The following is a 13,898-nucleotide window of genomic DNA, read 5'->3' as shown; positions in this document are numbered from 1 at the left end:
AATAAATCTGCACTGTTATGAGGAAAGGGAAAAAAAATATATGTTTCATTTTTTTCAATGCATAATATTTACACTGTGAATGAAACCAATGTGAGATAACAAGCAGTGGCAAAGAGGCAGTAAAATTTTAAAAGCCAAAGTTTTATATTTTTTTACAAGTGTGCTAATCAGCATAATTGTATATAAAAAACTAAAATACAGCAGAGTGTCCTCTTACAGAAATCTTAATCATCTGAACTGCAGTATTACTTGCTAACCATTTACATGCAACACCTGCTAGGATTGACTTTTTGTTTTTAAAGTGTAAAACAGATTATAAGGTTTAAGAGACAAACATTAAATTGTGTACAAAATTAAAAACTGCACTCAAGGATTGTACTGGTCACAAGCCTCTTCCATACAGAAGACAAGGTGGGGAGTACAAAGGATGACAGAAAGCAGTCGCTTTCCATACACTAACTATCAAAGGCAATGCATAGACTGAGAATACCTGGATGGCAAAGTCTGCAGACACTGGAAACAAAGAGCTTTCACATACATGATCTTTAGAGGAGGGCCTTCTTTCCATCAAATGGCAACGGCTGACAGCAAACAAGGGGCACCAGGTGTAAAACTAAGTAGATCTTGCAAAATACTAAGATGGGGCAGTTGTTAATATACAATTGGAACTCTATATACAATATAATGGAATGTATCCCATCCCAAAACTGGTTTATGAAACAACTGGACCTTTCTATACTAGCCTTTTGACTCAGCTATCATTCTAAGGAAAATACAAGTACTCAAGAGACTTGCATGAAAAGTAAAATTTATAGGGCATTTTACAGGAGCTATTGACAAAGCTGCTTAATGGCATCTCTGCTTTTGAAGTAATTTTGTTAGATATAACGAAACAACATCTGTGTACAAAATGTCCCGACAGACACTTCAACAAGGAGCTTTGGTGATTTAAAAAGGCCCTTTTTAATCTGTTATGAATTGTCCTGCAGAAGTAGTGATGCATGCACACATCTGTGTCAGCTGAGACTAGTGATCCAACTGCATGCACATTTCTTTCTTGAGGTGCTTTCCATGTTAAACCACTTCAGTAACAGTAAGATGAAAAAACAGATTAAACAAAGTATTTCAGATAACTCAAACTGAATAGGAAATGGAATGCCAATATGGCAGTAAAACCTTTTTCTGTTGTTTTTCAACAGGAAGGTCTCTTGTACCAGCAGAATCCTGTATACAGATACACAGCGAAGGAGGGAATACACCACTTATAATTCCCATTAAACAAGAGCCGATTCATCATGTGAGAAGGTACAAATTACAGAAAACACGAATAGTCAATAGAAGAGAAACAACTGGTTTACATGAAAGAAGAAAGAACACTTCAGTCTGAATGCAGTTATTTTGTGAAAGCTGCCACAACAGCCCACAGAACCTCACTCGTGTTGGCTTTCATACATTCAACCTCAGGGTCTAAATCCAGAAGCTGCCGCACTCTCTTTGTGGCTAAATCATACTGCTCATCCAGAAGGGGGGCAAAAGCGTTCTCCAGAACATCTGAAGCATGGGCTAAATAAACAAGTGCCAGCAAGCGCTTGTCCATGCGGTGAGGGTCATTCACCCATTTGTCAAGAACTGCTTCTTGAACCTTCTTGATGAGGCGCTGTTTGATATTGTTGTTGGTGAGAGGGTGCGTAGTCATGTCAAAAAGAAGGAAGTTCTGTTTCTCTGTTGTCAGTACACCTTTTTCCACTAGATTTTTAGCTAAGCGTTCTCGGACATTTCGTAGCTGGTAGTGCAACTTCAATGGGTTCCATGTTTCACCTAAAAAAGCAAGCAAGAAAGCCAACAGTCAGGCAAACTTTAAGCTGTACTACCGCAGTGATTTTTTCCTGCCCTCTGGTGCAGAATGAGCTGTCAAATTCATACATCTGACTTGAACACTAAGATAGTGTGCCAATGTCAGCATTTCTCTGATCTCTGACCTACTCAGATACAGGCATATAGACAGACCACAAGAACCTCCTTGGAGGAGCTTCAGTGTGCAGTGAAATTTTGGACAAAATGCTAGCTAAGCCATATCTTGATTAAGCATATGACAAAAAAGCAGTGTTGTACTGAAGGAAAAAAAACAAACCCAAACCAATCATGAAGGAAGAGTCTAATTGTAATAATAAAAATAAGCATCTCCTCCAATCTTGTGCATTTGTCTGCTTCCAGCCTCTTCTGGAATAAGTGTCATTCCCTTTCTTTCTGCCACAAAGAGAAGCTAATGCACACCTACCCTGCACAGTTCTCGGTTTCTTCAGGTTTTCATTCTTATCATAGAATGAGTCGGGTTGGCAGGGATCTTAAAGATCATAAAGTTCCAGCCGCCCTGCCACTAGACCAGGTTGTTCAAAGCCTCATCATCCAGCCTGGCCTTGAACACCTCCAGGGATGGGGCATCCACACCTTCCCTCGGCAACCTGTTCCAGTGCCTCACCACCCTCACAGTGAAACATTTCTTTCTAATATCTAACCTAAATCTACCCTCTTCCAGCTTATAACCATTACCCCTCGTCCTATCTCTACACTCCCTGATAAAGAGTGCCTCCCCATCTCTCCTGTAGGCCCCCTCTAAGTACTGGAAGGGCACAATAGTCTCCCCGGAGCCTCCCCTTCTCCAGGCTGAACAACCCCAGCTCTCTCAGCCTGTACAGGAGGTGCTCCAGCCCTCTGACCATCTTTGTGGCCCTCCTCTGGACTCACTCCAACAGGTCCACGTCCTTCCTGTGCTGAGGACTCCAGAGTACTCCGGACGCAGTACTCCAGGTGGGATCTCACATGAGCAGAGTAGAGGAGGAGAATCACCACCCTCGACCTGCTGGCCACAGTTGTTTTGATGCAGCCCACGACACAGTTGGCTTTCTGCGCAGCAAGCACACATTGCCCAGTCATGTTCAGCTTCTTGCCAACCAAAAACTGCAAGTCTTTCTCCTCAGGGCTGCTACCCCTTTCTGCCCCCACCACGTGAAACAGTGACCATGCACTGCGTGAGGTGCGGGGCTGTGTGTACACAGGAGCACATTTTTGGCAGGGGCTTTAACGTTTCTACAAAAATTATTTCTAACGCTTTTTGTTAAGGCAGGAGAATCTGGTCCTTCAGAGTGTGCAGCTGTGTGTGCACAGAGGAGGGAAGTGAAAAAGCATACAATCAGCAGCAACAGCTGCTGATAAAGCTAACATCATTAAGCAGTGAGAAATCCATCTTTGCTTAAGAGTTTACTTAACAAGCTTGAAACTTCAGGTCCAGCCTACCATATTTACCATATATATTCACTACATACACTGTAAGTATGAAAATCTCCTTCTGATATAAAAGAGTCTGTGCATTTTAAGAGGTGAGAGAAGAAAAGGCATTAAGTATTTCTTCTATAGATGGGGGTTTTCTATACATGAGACGAGAATTACTGTACCAATTTGTTTCTGTATCAGAAAGCTTTTTAAAAATTCATTGTTTAATTAATAATAACAACAGCAACCACAGATGACTAAGTTTTCTCCCACTGTGATGGAGGGCGACATCCACTGTATCCAAGTAACACTCATGTTAAGTGAACAAAGAGGTGACACCGACTGGGTAGTGAAAGGCAGAGAACCCACCCAGGCCTAAACTATACAAGTCCCTGTAGGTCCCACACCTCACTGAACGTGACTCCCCAGCCTGACCATGAATGAAACTATCACACACACAGAGAAAAAAAGTAGTTTCCTTACAGCATTCCAAAGGGAAAGGATATTTCCTAGATTCTTCTACATTTGTTAGGTGGATGTGGCTATAACGGAAGGAAAACCAGTACTGTGGTGACACCTTGTGACCAATCTCCTCAATTACAGAGAAACTTGCTTGTCCAAGCACAGCCTGGTATTTCTTACATCTACAGAAAGACCTGACATTTTAATCCATTCCCTACACTTGCTTCCCTTAGAGGTTATCTTACAAACAACAGCCTGACAAACATCATTACATGTCCATACTAATATTTCCATAATGGCTTTGAACTCCTATGTACTGTGATACCAAGCAGCATTCTTCAGATCGCTGGTAATTATGGATAGAGTAGCTATTTTTCCACAACCAGGCCCAAAAGCAAAATTCTCGAAGAGCTTCCAATAAAAAATTTCCTAAACAAAACGCTACAATATTTTTCTTCAAAAGGAAGTCCTCTAAACCATGGAAAATGCAAACAACCCTAATGTCATCCAAGAACTAGTAATTAATAACCATATGTAAGTAAAAATGATTGATGCAAGTCTTAGCCACAGCACTGATGATAACTGTCTTCACAGAGACAAAGCTCAGCAGCGTCAGAAAACCTCAACGTAACTCAAAGAAAACCTACAAGAGTGTTCATTCCTTAGCTGACCATTTTTTGAATCAGTACTAAGGATGTGCTCTGTACTGGGAGAGAAGGTGAAATGTCGGCACAAATGATGTATTTGGGACAAGAAAAATGAACTGTTTTTGCAGGCTGCAAAAGTGAAGGAGAGCTGAGCAAGAGCTAAGCTGCAAGGCATGGCAGCAGCCATGCCCCCTACTGACCACGACTGCTTTGTTCTCCCCTCTCCCCACTCTGCCTGTCAGTCAAGGAGCAACAGGGGAGGGATGGCAAGGACTCGACCTGCCATGCAAGGAAGGCTGTTTAAGGTGGTGCAGGATGAATGGGAAGAACAGAATGAAAACAAGGCGGCAGAGAAAGTTGGAAAGATTTTGCTGATTTTCAAAACTCTTACTCCTCAGTTGTTACAAGTAACAAAGGCATTTAAATAGACAACCTCAAGTGTCATTACCCCCTACCTCCCAGAGTCACCATGTTGACAAAACAGAGGTATTTTTTTCCTGCACTGTTTGTGCAACTGCCACTTCCAAGGAAGCCGAGTTTTATGTGCTTTGTGAAAACAGACAGACCCTGGCGACTAGCTACAGCAAAAGAATGACCCACAACAAAAGCACTACATGTTAAAAGACGGTCATTGTTCATTCCGGTTTAATTCATGCGTCCTGAGGATACAACTGTTGGCACAGCATATGAAAACCAGTAACTGCAGTGGTAAAGATGAAATCTAATTACATATCATTTTCTTAGCAAAAACTTCCTAGCTTCACAGGAAGAGCTGTGTGAAAAGCACTCATCTTGAAGACTTTGTTTGGAACAACAAGAAGCATCTTAGTATTTGAAAATATTTATTACATTTCCCCACTCAGTGCAAAAATAGAACTCCTGACTGTTCATTGTTTCCTGATGATTAATGGCCATATCATCCTCAATTCTGTTAACTGAGCGGTCAGCTCCTTATCTCATTCTGTTATCAAAAGATCTGAATACTTCTGAATCCATACACCTATACTCCAGATTTCCACTAACCCTTATTTCCAATTACAGAGAAACGCACTTATATCTCCAGGGTACAGTCCTAATTTACTTCAGAGTCAGCAGAAGGCACTTTTTCCACAGAGTTGCGATGTCCTCTGACACTTCCATCTAGATCCTTTCTGTATCAGTTAAGTCAAGAGCAACTTACTTATATTTGATTAAAGGCTACAGTCAACAAGAGACTGCCCCAGAGGACAGACTAATTAACTTTTTTGCACACTTTCTCTCCAAAAACCTTACAGTATCATCTCTACTGATGCCAGATAATTAGCTTTATTGGGGAAAAAAACACCAATACATTATGACCAGGGCTTACCACTAAGCAACTCAATCCAATTTTGCACTGTTTCAGGAGGCTGTGTCTCTTTTATGTGTTTCAGAGCTTCATCAAGCAGAACATCCCCTGTAGGAGCATCTGACTTGCATATCACCTAGGACAGAACAAAACAGTCAGTGTTTTGACTTAATTCATATACCATACACATCTGCTAATAAAAACTTGAAAAATCCACCTGTTATCAAAACCAAGGAAATTTTTTAAAAAATAAGAAACCATCTCTAAGAATATGCGAGTTAAAAAAAAATACGTAGTTGTTAAAACAAACAAACCAACAAAACTACCTAGGATTTTAATTACAAAGCTATGTTAAGTCTTAGGTGTTCTGTAACATAAATTAACCTTAACTGACTAAAACTATAGCAGTAATAACATGCTAACTACCTAATTTTAAGAAGGACAATCTGCTAACCCAGCCAGGTCTTTCAGTTCCTCCCCAAAACAAAATATATTTCAGTGTTAAATTACTCTCTGATGCCAGTCTATTTTACTGCTTCAAGTCAATTTATTAAAAATCCTGCTGTTAAACAATTAGGCCACGTGAAATTGAGAAATAAGTTACAAACAAACAGCAAGAAAGCTGTTTTTTTTTTTTTTCCCATGTATTGATGGATAAAGATAGGTTCAACACCACATCTGTAAGTCTTACTACTCTGTGACCAGCAGTACCACGTTCAATTCACTAACAGTTAAAACATACGTATTACGTGAAATATGTATGTACTAATAAATCCCTTATTATGCAATAATAAATGCAGTATCATTTAAGTCTGTTATTCAATAGCTTCTACAACTATTTGAGTTCATTCCTCAAGAGAGCACAGGAGAACAACAACAAAATAATTCACAGTAACATAATAAAACTTAACAATTCCAGTAACTGCTTGTTTACAAGTAGTTATATAAACCATGTACAAATACCATCTTTTCTGGTTAGAAAAACAAAAGCACCAAGCGAAAACATAGATTAAACTAGCCCAAGTCAATATGGCTAAAAAAGAACAAAGTTTCTTTAGATCTAAGAAGAAAGCATGTGAGATATTTTTTTTTGAGGGTATCAAACAGGAGTTTAGGGAAAAATAAAAGATACCAGCTTATTCTGGAAATATGGAAGATGCAGGATTTACTGTCAAAAGCTTCAAGAGGCAAATTAAACACCCAGGGAGCTGCTGAACTGCAGTCAGTGGAGACTTTTAAGACTAAACATCTGCCAGGGGGAACCAGAGAAACCTCATCATCTGTTACTGCATCAAAATTAAATGGTCTCCTGAGCATCTCCCATCCAGCTCTCCATTTTTGTGAGCTGGAGATCACTCCAACCACAAACCTCGGACACTTGGTTTTAAAAACACAAGTGCATTTTAATCCAATCATTATCTGAAACTAAACACACTGCACATCTATCTTTCTGATTTACGAGCTTGTGTCACAGCACCACTCAAAACCTCTACTAACCACATATAATGATATTAAACGTCTTCAAGTTTTGTATAAAGATTCTGATTTTTTTTGAAGTTTCTGTTCTTTAATTATACAGGAGCATACTTCAAAAGTTGGGTTTTTAAGCTGCTAGATTGTGACTATTAATAGTCACTTTTCAGATATTCCTTTAATAATTAGCCTAAAACCACCGAACTTATTTATCTTTACTTCTTTTTCAAACTGACGTTCCAGCAGCATTTCAGTTTCTTTGAAGTGTCCCACAGGATTCATTTCGCAGTAGTCTTAGTTACAATGGATCGCTCCAGCCTGCTGCAGTTGGTAACCTACTACTCACCATCTCACTTCAACAGGTAGGATGTGAAATCAACTTTTTGACCTCTTTTATTATTAAAAAGAAAAAACCAAACCCAACAAAACAGACCTCACTGAAGAGATTAAAAAAAAAGCTCTTGAGTCTAGGATATAAGTAAGTTGGTTCTCTTTAACTTTAGGAAACAGATTTCCTTGCTTATTTGCGCTTAAGATTTTTTTTCTACCACTGCAAAGAAGTTTAAGAAGCTAGCCTGAATGCAATGCACCATGACAGCATGAGCCTAAACGTACAGGCATTTAGAGGAAAGAGCTGCAAGGTGCACAGACTCCCCCATTCAACTCATTCAGGGCTCCATAAGCTCTTGTGAAGCCACAATGCACTGTGATTTTGTTTCCAAGTTTACCACTCCCTGCAGCCAGGCACACAGCACTGTTTCTTCTCCCTTCTCTGCTACACTGAGGATCCACTGCACAGATTCTTCCAATTATCCTTCCCCTCAAACAAAACTATTTTGCTTCACACTTCCATGGTATTTTTCTTCCCCTCCCCTTCCCAGCACATGGAATCAGGCAACAGCAGAAGCCCAGCCACCTTTGTCCTGTCTTCATGGATCTGCTCTTTCTTGAGGAAGGATTTATCAATGAATGCTTCCTGGCTAACTCTCTTCAGTCCTAACAGCAAAAGAGTGGAAAATCAAGTGGGTTGGGGATCTTGCGAATTGAATCACCACAGAAAATTAAGCATCCACAGGGCAGAATTTTTCTAATACATGAGCTAAGGTAGAGAAAGAAGCTAAGATCCTGGTTCTTCAGAGATGATGGTCCTTAGCCTTACTGCAAAACAAGCAAACAAACAAAAACCAACTTTCTTTATTCCAATTTTGCCACTGATTTATCAGGTACTAAATTTGCCTTGTATCCAGCTGCTGAGGAAATTTCAATTATACAGAGTATTTAACTTGAATTTTCTATAATGCAGCTTTGCAATTAAGCAATGCTAAAGATTAAGCACCTCTTGCTTTAATTTTTAAGTAAATTTAGTTTTAATACAAAAGTTTACTCATGCAGGAATCACTCAGAACTGTCAGTTATAAAATACCAAAGCTAATTGTCCAGGGATTTGCTGGGATTTCTTTTGTTTTTAACAACTCTAATGACTTGGTTTGCTTTCTGAAGCTGTAAGGCAGCAGAGTACCATCTTCCACCTTCAATAACCACTAGTCTTAGAAATTATTTTTTTTATATATAAACCTCAACATTCGTTTGCTTCTAAATTAATACCAGTAGATAGAACTTCAAAATGATGCAACGATGACATCCTCTTAAGCCAAATTTACAAGAAGGTGGCAATATAAACTACATCATATTGACCTGCAAAGTTTTGCCAACATCCATCAAGTCCTGATCTGCCAGTTTCTGTCTCTATGCTGCATTCAAGCATGGATTTAATACATCTTGATCCATTCTGATGTCCTGTCTTAGAAAACCCCCAAAATTATCAGCAAAGACCCACCTGATTTAAGGCTTGAAGTGGATATCGTTGTAGCTATCAATCTTTTAAGTCAGCTGTATGACCAAGGGCACAGTTAGCTGGTTATAAACTCGTACTACTGTCCAGAGAACGAGTTTTACCCTCCTCTTGTTCTCACCTTCTTGCTTGTGCCAGCAGTCTCACTTGTGCCCCACCTCATGACAAGATCAAGTGATTCAAGTAAAAACTTAACTGATCAAAGAAGTGAAATAGATTTCAGCCAGAGGAGTTACCTGATAAGACTGCACACATGCTAGTAACAACCCAAGAAAGACTCCAATAAGCCTCTTTGCAAAGACAGACGACTCTTCTCAGCTGCAACACAGGTTGAAGTGACTGAAGCCTAAACTCCCCTGTCAGATGATAGCAGCGTTTTAAGTCACAGATCAAAGCTTTCAGATTTAAGGAGGTTTTACCTTCCCACAAAATCCAAAGATGGACCTGGTGCAAGGAGGAAGAATGGCTAGCGCAAGGGGCAGGAGCTATAGGAAACAGTGCCGCCACTGAATCACAACCTTAGATGCAACTAGACAGCTCATCCGACCCACTGAGCACTGTACTTAATCCACAGCAAAAGCTGAGGACAGGAGGAGCAAAGCCAGCAAAAGGGGGACAAGGAGAACATTTGGTAGAGTTGAAACACTCAAATCTAGCAAACACTGAAACAAGACTGAAATTTGGTGTTACTGCAAAATTTCAAATGAGCTACAAAACAACTCAAGTCATTAATGAGAAGGATTACTAAACTAAGACAGGTGGTGCAGGGGGAGAAGAAACCTCACATATAAACCTCATATACCAGCAGTTAAGGATTTTATTGGTAAGAAACAACTTCAGCAGAAACTAGTCTTCATTTGAATTTTAAATCAAAGCCTTTTTAATAGAACCCTCCTGCCTGCAAAAAGAAATCTCTTGATTGCTTTACAACAGCAGAAAGAACAAAACCTTTGATATTGGGTAGGTTTTAGACCTCCTTAAAAAGGGGTGGGGTGGGGGAGAAGAAACAAACACACCAACCCACCCCTCAAACCACCTGATAAAATTTAAAGATAAAAAAAAAGACTGTAATTTTGCTTGTATTCTTTGCTCATTTAATAAATGCACAAGGTTTTTTTCCTATTTTCCTAAAACAAAACTCCATGGATAACATTTCAGATAGATAGAGCTGACAAGTTTTACACAGAATAACTGCTAAAGAACATTCCTGAAAGCTTTAGGAGCCAAAAACTTTGAAGGAAAAAAAAAACAAACCTGCGCAAACTAATCAATGCTGAATATGCTTACATGAAGGTAAAAGAAGTAGGAGCTGTTTGTCTGGACAGAGGTTCATTTCTTGAGAAGAGGAGGAAGCTGGGAGAAGGTTGGGGTATTTCACTGAATCACAGAATGGCCTGGGTTGAAAAGGACCTTAAAGATCACCTAGTTTCAGCCCCTCTGCTGTGGGCAGGGTCGCCAACCACTACAGCCAGCTGCCCAGGGCCCCATCCAGCCTGGCCTTGAATGCCTCCAGGGCATTTGTAAGCTTTACTTTAAAAAAATTAGCAAAAGATAATATTGACAGTGAAATGTGCCATAAAAGAGAATTTATTGTGGTAGATAGACAACATTTGACCATGTGTTCAATAAACTGACTTTATCCTTTAACTCTGATGAAGTAAGAATTCCTCAAATGGTGTGACTTTGCAGACTTCGTACTAAGGAAAAATCCATCACCAAAAGTCATAAATCAAGGCCTAATTCCATAAAGGACCTTAAAAATTTGGCCATCTCAAAAGTCAGAGAGCACAACACATTTAACACACTGGTCATGTGCTTAAACTAGATACAGTTTTGTGTTCTCAGGGGCCCAAGGAACAAAGATCATTTCCTTTGGAGGCACTGCAAGCACAAACTGCAATACCCTGTACACCAGAATTACACTGGTGATTTGCAGGAGACATCTGGCAGGCTGTCAGCCACTCCTTTCAGCCTCAGCCCACACCCCACCAACATTGCTAAAGCCAGTTACTTCAGCAGATTACAACTGCTGCTACTGCGTCTGAGCAGTAACTGCCGCCACCGCACCCTGGCCAGAGCCACTGCCAACTGCTTGTGCAAGGTTCCCAACAGCAGCAGAACACCTCAAGAGAACAAACAGGAGCAGAGAACAAGTACAGAAGATTCTCCAAGGCACTTCAGCCTCACCATTTAAAACACTTTTAACTCTGTGCATCTAACTCAGGTCACCACTCAGAATCCCTACCCCCCGTAAAAAAAAAAAAAGGTCTCTTTCTTATGATCAGTTGTAATTTATAGCTCTTGTATTGCCTGGAGCACGACACTAAAGTGTGACCACTTTCCTCCACTTACCTTTCTTGTTAATAGACTTTTGCGCCTCATTCCACAAGCCTCTAGCTGAAGACGCCCTCGCAATGCCAATTCAATTAACATACAGCCACGCAATCCTGAGGAGATGCAGTCATTCCAGAATGACGTATAACCCTGCAAAGAATGAAAGACAGCAAGATAACTCCATCTCTACCTGAAAGCAAAGAGAAGAAGAGGCTTACTGCACTCACTAAGCCGTTCTGCTTTCATGCACTTCTGAAGTAGCACCACTAATCAGCTACCCTTCCTGTACTGAAAACATAAAAGACAAACAGACCCATCCCCTATTAGTTTTGACACCTGGTAGCTGGGAAAATAGTAAGACAAAGAACTGTGAAATAGGAAGTGTAGTTTATACATAGTTGAAATAAACTTACTACATTTCTAAGACATGAAGCGTTACCAACATCACACAGGCTTATCTGAATTTCCTGTGAAATATTAACAGGATTTTACATCCATAAACAATATGGCACTGATGAAGTATAACCACCCGAAAATCAATATTGAGTAAAATATGGAGTATACTGGAAACACAAATGTGGCAATCAGAACAAACCACTGAACAGATTTTTGAGCATGAATACAGTAAACCAAAAGACAAAAGTTTTCAAGCAAATATTTGGAATAGGTACTATTTTGTCATTTAAATCCTTTGAAAACATGTATTTTTAAGGCTTGATGCATATGCTTCTCATACGGACTGCAAAACTGCAAACTACATTTATTCTATGAACCACACCACATCCACCACACTTTTCCATCTATATTTCTGCATTGATAGCTATCTGCTTATGTGGCAGAACAGAGTATTTAACCCAATGCATTCACTCAATATCTAGAAATACATGTATTGACTTTTGTACTCCACTGCTCAACAAATCTTACGAGAAGCATTCCATCTTAGCTACAGAGTAGCCAACGCAGTTCTTGCATATTTTTTAATATGTAAGTACGTAAGACAAAACAAAATCATTCTGCGAAACGTTTTATCTCCAGAGAAATGACTGCAGAAACACTTGGTATAATCCAGAAAGATCTTCCAAAACTCCTCTAGAGCATCTCTGAGAATAGCCACTTTGGGATACTTTGGAGAAAATACTGGAAACAAGAGAAAAGGAGAAAAAAGAGAGCACTCCCTTTCATAATACTTATCTTAACCAGTACCAAAGACTAGCTTAAATCAACACCTATTCAGTTCTATTCTCTTCACAAATAAAAACTGACAATGTATACAGATACAAGACGCACACATCTGAAGTACACTAACCTACAAACCAGTCCTTAACTAATGCATGCCATTGAATATACACTTCCAGGATCGCGACCACATTTGTTTCCATTTAGCACTTAGCTGTTTTCAAGAGCTGTATTATATAGATGACCAATACTTCTGGTATGTCTACAAAAGCTCTGAATTCCAGAAAGGAATTACTGAAGTATGTCCGATATTTATTTCAAAGGCAATAAATATAAGGTTGGCAAGGCATTTGAGGAGTTATCTCATCAGCCTTCTACTCAGAGCTGGTACTTTGCGAGTATCTCTCCTAAGTCAGTCATTTGTTAAATTAAGATTTTGGTTGGCATGTGACATTTCTTTGCCAAAAACGTCCAAGATAAAGTGCAGTACTTGCTTGATGGCTGACTCTTAGAGTCTATTACTTCCAATCAAATAGCCTCTTCTAAAAACCTACTGCACAAACTTAACAGCTGTGGCACAATAAATAGATGCTTCTTTCTATTCACAAGAAGTGTTATATTATTATGCAAACAATGACAGTGCTAACCTTCCCCACCTTTGTTCAGTAATGAAAACTGAGCTTAGTTTTAAGGTGAGTATTTTTCAACAAGTGACACTAATTACACCACTCCTGGCCGCAATTACCAGATGTAAACTCTCCATGTGCAGCAGTTACTCAACATATACGGCCACAGAAACTCAGACAACTGAAGGAGACTTCACAGAAGGTCAGTTCAGCACACACCAGTAACTAAACATCCTTTAAATTAACTCAAGACTTCCTGGTGCAACTGAAAATGAGTAGAAGCAGACATTTATCTTCAACATTGTAAAGAGCTTCTTGACACCTACTTCATATGGCATACAGCATAACTAGAAAAAAGTGCACAAAAGAGAAACAATAAAGCTCAGCATTATAGAGCTATGGCCTATTAAAGAGGCTACAGATGCACAGTGAAGAGGAGAGGAGAGGAGAGGAGGGAAAGGGGCAGAGAGAATAATAGTAATATACAGAGAGGGAGAACAGCAATATAGAATAATGGACGATTTGCACCAAAAAATTTTTTTCTTTTTCCACAGACAAGGACTAAAAGGTGGTAAACAAAACTAGCTCACAGGCTAGAAAGGTCAAAGGCCAGCTTCTTTTTTATGTTTCTATTCAATTGTTTGTACACAAAGGCTAAAGTTTAAAAAAATCCTTCCAAAAATTAGTTAAATTCATAGGAATTATAGAATCATTAAGGTTGAAAAAGACCT

General features: G+C 39.5%; 1 protein-coding gene across 1 annotated transcript; it reads right to left on the bottom strand.

Moving 5' to 3' along the window:
- Nucleotides 1-437: 437 nt before the first annotated feature.
- On the bottom strand, nt 438-11,515 carry GOLPH3 (golgi phosphoprotein 3 (coat-protein); the record flags this gene model as incomplete). Its single annotated transcript, XM_010084425.1, has 3 exons — nt 438-1,818; nt 5,728-5,842; nt 11,384-11,515. Coding segments are annotated over 3 exons (672 nt in total), but the record flags the coding sequence as incomplete, so codon positions are not given.
- Nucleotides 11,516-13,898: the final 2,383 nt, after the last annotated feature.

Source organism: Pterocles gutturalis, unplaced genomic scaffold (genome assembly GCF_000699245.1).
Source record: "Pterocles gutturalis isolate BGI_N339 unplaced genomic scaffold, ASM69924v1 scaffold47485, whole genome shotgun sequence".
Classification (NCBI taxonomy): Eukaryota; Metazoa; Chordata; class Aves; order Pterocliformes; family Pteroclidae; genus Pterocles; species Pterocles gutturalis.
The sequence above is the reverse complement of the archived record's forward strand: the minus strand, read 5'-3'. Positions and strand labels throughout refer to the sequence as shown.